Source organism: Acanthisitta chloris, unplaced genomic scaffold, assembly GCF_000695815.1.
Source record: "Acanthisitta chloris isolate BGI_N310 unplaced genomic scaffold, ASM69581v1 scaffold27892, whole genome shotgun sequence".
In the NCBI taxonomy this organism is placed as follows: Eukaryota; Metazoa; Chordata; class Aves; order Passeriformes; family Acanthisittidae; genus Acanthisitta; species Acanthisitta chloris.
Window position 1 is genome coordinate 1 of NW_008662583.1, and position 3129 is coordinate 3129.

At 46.0% G+C, this 3129-nt stretch overlaps 1 protein-coding gene across 1 annotated transcript in view; it reads left to right on the forward strand.

The window, feature by feature from the left end:
• Positions 1 to 1789: 1789 nt before the first annotated feature.
• The window catches only part of GEMIN6 (gem (nuclear organelle) associated protein 6), a 2857-nt gene continuing 1517 nt past the window's right edge, over positions 1790 to 3129 (forward strand). Inside the window, exon 1 of the mRNA XM_009070657.1 lies at positions 1790 to 1917. Within this exon, the coding sequence (XP_009068905.1) occupies positions 1790 to 1917 (128 nt within the window). The remainder of the gene's footprint in view (positions 1918 to 3129) is intronic.

Sequence of the window (3129 nt, forward strand, 5' to 3'; positions counted from 1 at the left end):
GGAACCTCCTGTAGCTACACCGACAGCGGTGGAGGAAAGGAAATCGGTAGGGACTGAGACTAGCAGGAATTAAAACCGAAGACGTTTGGAGTATTTGGCCCAAAAGGGACTTTGAACATATCCGCTCTCTCTCTGAATCTGCGGTTCAGAAGGGAACCAGTTAGTTTGAAACAACTAAAATGCATTACATATATAGATATATAAAAACAAAACCGTGTTCATTCTTCCTGCTGCTTTTGTTTTAGATGGAAGCTGTGTTCCCATTGAGTTGCTTGCTCTTAGGGTGTTAACAATTGGATTTGTAGTACCTGCTCTGTAATAAAGAGACTATAACTGAAGGAACACAGCAGTTGAACACGGTGGCACACGCCATTTGTAAATAAGCCCTGTAGTGCTGTAGAAGTGAATAGAAATTTAAGGAGGTAATCTGTTTTGGTTTTTTTCCTTAAATCATCACATTTCATACCTTTCGTATTTTTCTGGTACCTCACAAAACCATTGCATGTTGGGTTCCACAAATTACTCACGTGACTGGCAGCTTGTTTGCTTCATCCATAGGAAGTTTTCAATTAGTACTCTTGAAATAGAGCAGCTGGGGGTTGTGGGGGTGGGATTGGGAATCGAGTTTCTCACCTTCACAGCGGCTCGGTAAAGCTTGTAAAGGCAGCTCAGAACCAGAGAACAGAAATATCTTTATTTTTACAAAACAGATGCATGCATCTATCCGTGTTTATGCACACGGATTGCTTGAAGAGGCTTGAGCCACGGTTTTGGATGAAGCTGGCAGTGTCGGCACTATCAGGAGCACCCCAGGGGCAAACCCAGTTTGAGTGGGGCAGAAGGCAGAGCACCAGGTGGGTTATGTGCAGCACGCCTCCTTGATTTGTAATCTGGCCTCATATGTAAACCTCTATGTAATTTACATGCATCCGTAGTTACAAAACACTCCGTATCGCACCATTTCGTGCTTAAAATCCCCCTAGACCGCAGCGGAGGAGGGCGGTCCCACCTGGGGACCAGGCGGGTATTCTCGACGGGAACGGGACCCAGGCGGCCGCAGCCACCGAGCCGGGGGGGCGGGTTGCGGGGGACCCTGCCCCGTGCGGCAGGAGTCTGGCTGCTCTCCCCGCGGGAGTGGGCAGGCATTGCCGACAGTGGGGAACAAAGCCACCTCCAGCCCTTTGTCCACTCCGCACTGATCTGCCCCATCTCTCTCTGGCCTGTTTCGCGGAGGGACGCGAGGATGGAAACAAACTGCTGTACGAGGGTGACTCTGCTGGCACTACCGGTAGTGCAGCTGGTGCGGGGAAAAAGAGGGGAACAGCAATTGGGGCTGCCCTGCTGTAGGGGATGAGGATGGAGCCGGGACCTGGGTGGATAACGCTCACCCACAGGCAGTGGAAGGACTTGGAAAAGAGTGATGTGCCAGTACACAGAGCAAAGGCGGTAAACTTTTGCCCTCAAGGGGTGGTGATCCCGAAGGTTTTGTAAGAGGGAAGAACAATAAATGAAATGTTTAATGCAATGGGAAAGTGTTAACTTACAGAACAGTAACTTTTGAGGCTTTGCTGTGCACCTTTAAAAACTAGTGAACTCTGTGGAAAATTACAGAACTGCAGCTATATGCAAGCTACTCGTCTGAATATTTGCTTTTTAAAAAAGGCAAATCTTGCTAAAGGCAAATCTTTACCTGGAGACAAACTCAGTTCTGATGTGGAATGCAAAGCAAAACGATTCGTTGCTTCTGCTAATTGCTCTGGTTATTTTACAGGTTCTGAACGTAGGAAATATGAATGACTGGCAGAGGAAAAGTGCTCTAGACTGGGCATCGTATGTGAACAAATTGGTGAAAGTTGTTGCAGTTGAGAAACATGAATATGAAGGATGGGTTGTAACAGTTGATCCAGTTTCTACCAGGTAAGCATGAAAGCTTTTACTTCTGTAACACTAAGAGGAACCCAGTCTTTTGAGGAGTAGAAAAGATCCCAAGACTGAATCAAATTTATTTGGAGCGAAAACTGCATATTAGGGCTCTGTGTCCTATTTCTTTTTTGCTTGATAAGGCCTTAGAGAAAGCAACATTGTAGTTGGTAAGGCCAGTTCACCTAAATCCACTTCTTTAATCCATTTGAAGGACTGATAAGTAGGGGAATGGATAGTATCTGACTTATGCAGACTTCATTGTGGACTTGAAGTTAGTACTTTTAATTATATCCTTGTTAAAGGAGAAGCTGTTGCCCAAGCATTCTCACACCATTCAAGGAGTCACACTCACACCACCTGAGACTGTCACTGCTGGGACCAGAGTTCCCTTGCAGCGGGTGGCTCCAAGTGAGCCCACAGGTTTCGACTCTTTCGACTCCTCACTCACACACGCTCACTCTTGTGTGTGCTTCCTCCCTCTTTAGACTAGGCCCTAGGTTTCCCATAGCAGAGCCTGAAGCATCAGATTTAATAGAATGGCACAGCAAGAGGTCAGCTCGAGCCTGGCAGCTCCAGAGAGGGACCTAGAACAAAGAAATTGTTGGGCCTTTATACCCTTACAGCCCTTTCCTCACTTTTCACGTGCTTTGCATGCACCTCTTGGTTCCGATGGTGATTTTTGTTCTGGGGTCTTCTAATGCTTTCTGTCTCTGTGTCACTTCAGGGCAGGCCATTAACTGTGCTTGTCTTGTCAAGCTGTAGCTTCTTCTGATGGCTGTGGCCTCTATCTTCTGGTTCTTACTTACTGTGCACTTCCTCACTGCGTGGGCATGGGAAACTAAAAAGTCGTTGATTGTAAGCACTGCTCAGCAACAACCAACATCACTGGGCTATAAACATTATTCTCATACCAATTCAAAACTCAGCACTCTAGAAAAATTGCTAAGAAAATCAACTTTATGCCAGCCAAATGCATATCCAGGTGAAAGTTCACAGCTTGTGGCCTAAGGCTTCAGCAAATACAGCTACTCATGCTAGGCAAGTAAAGCTAAGGAAACAGCACACTAACTCACACCGTATTATAACTCTGACTTACTCTTACTTAAAACTTGCGTATTAAGCTAAACAACTATTACTTCTCAAGAATCCATGCGTTTAGAACTGCATTTAGTTATACACCAAGCACTTCTTTAGGAAGAGAGCAGG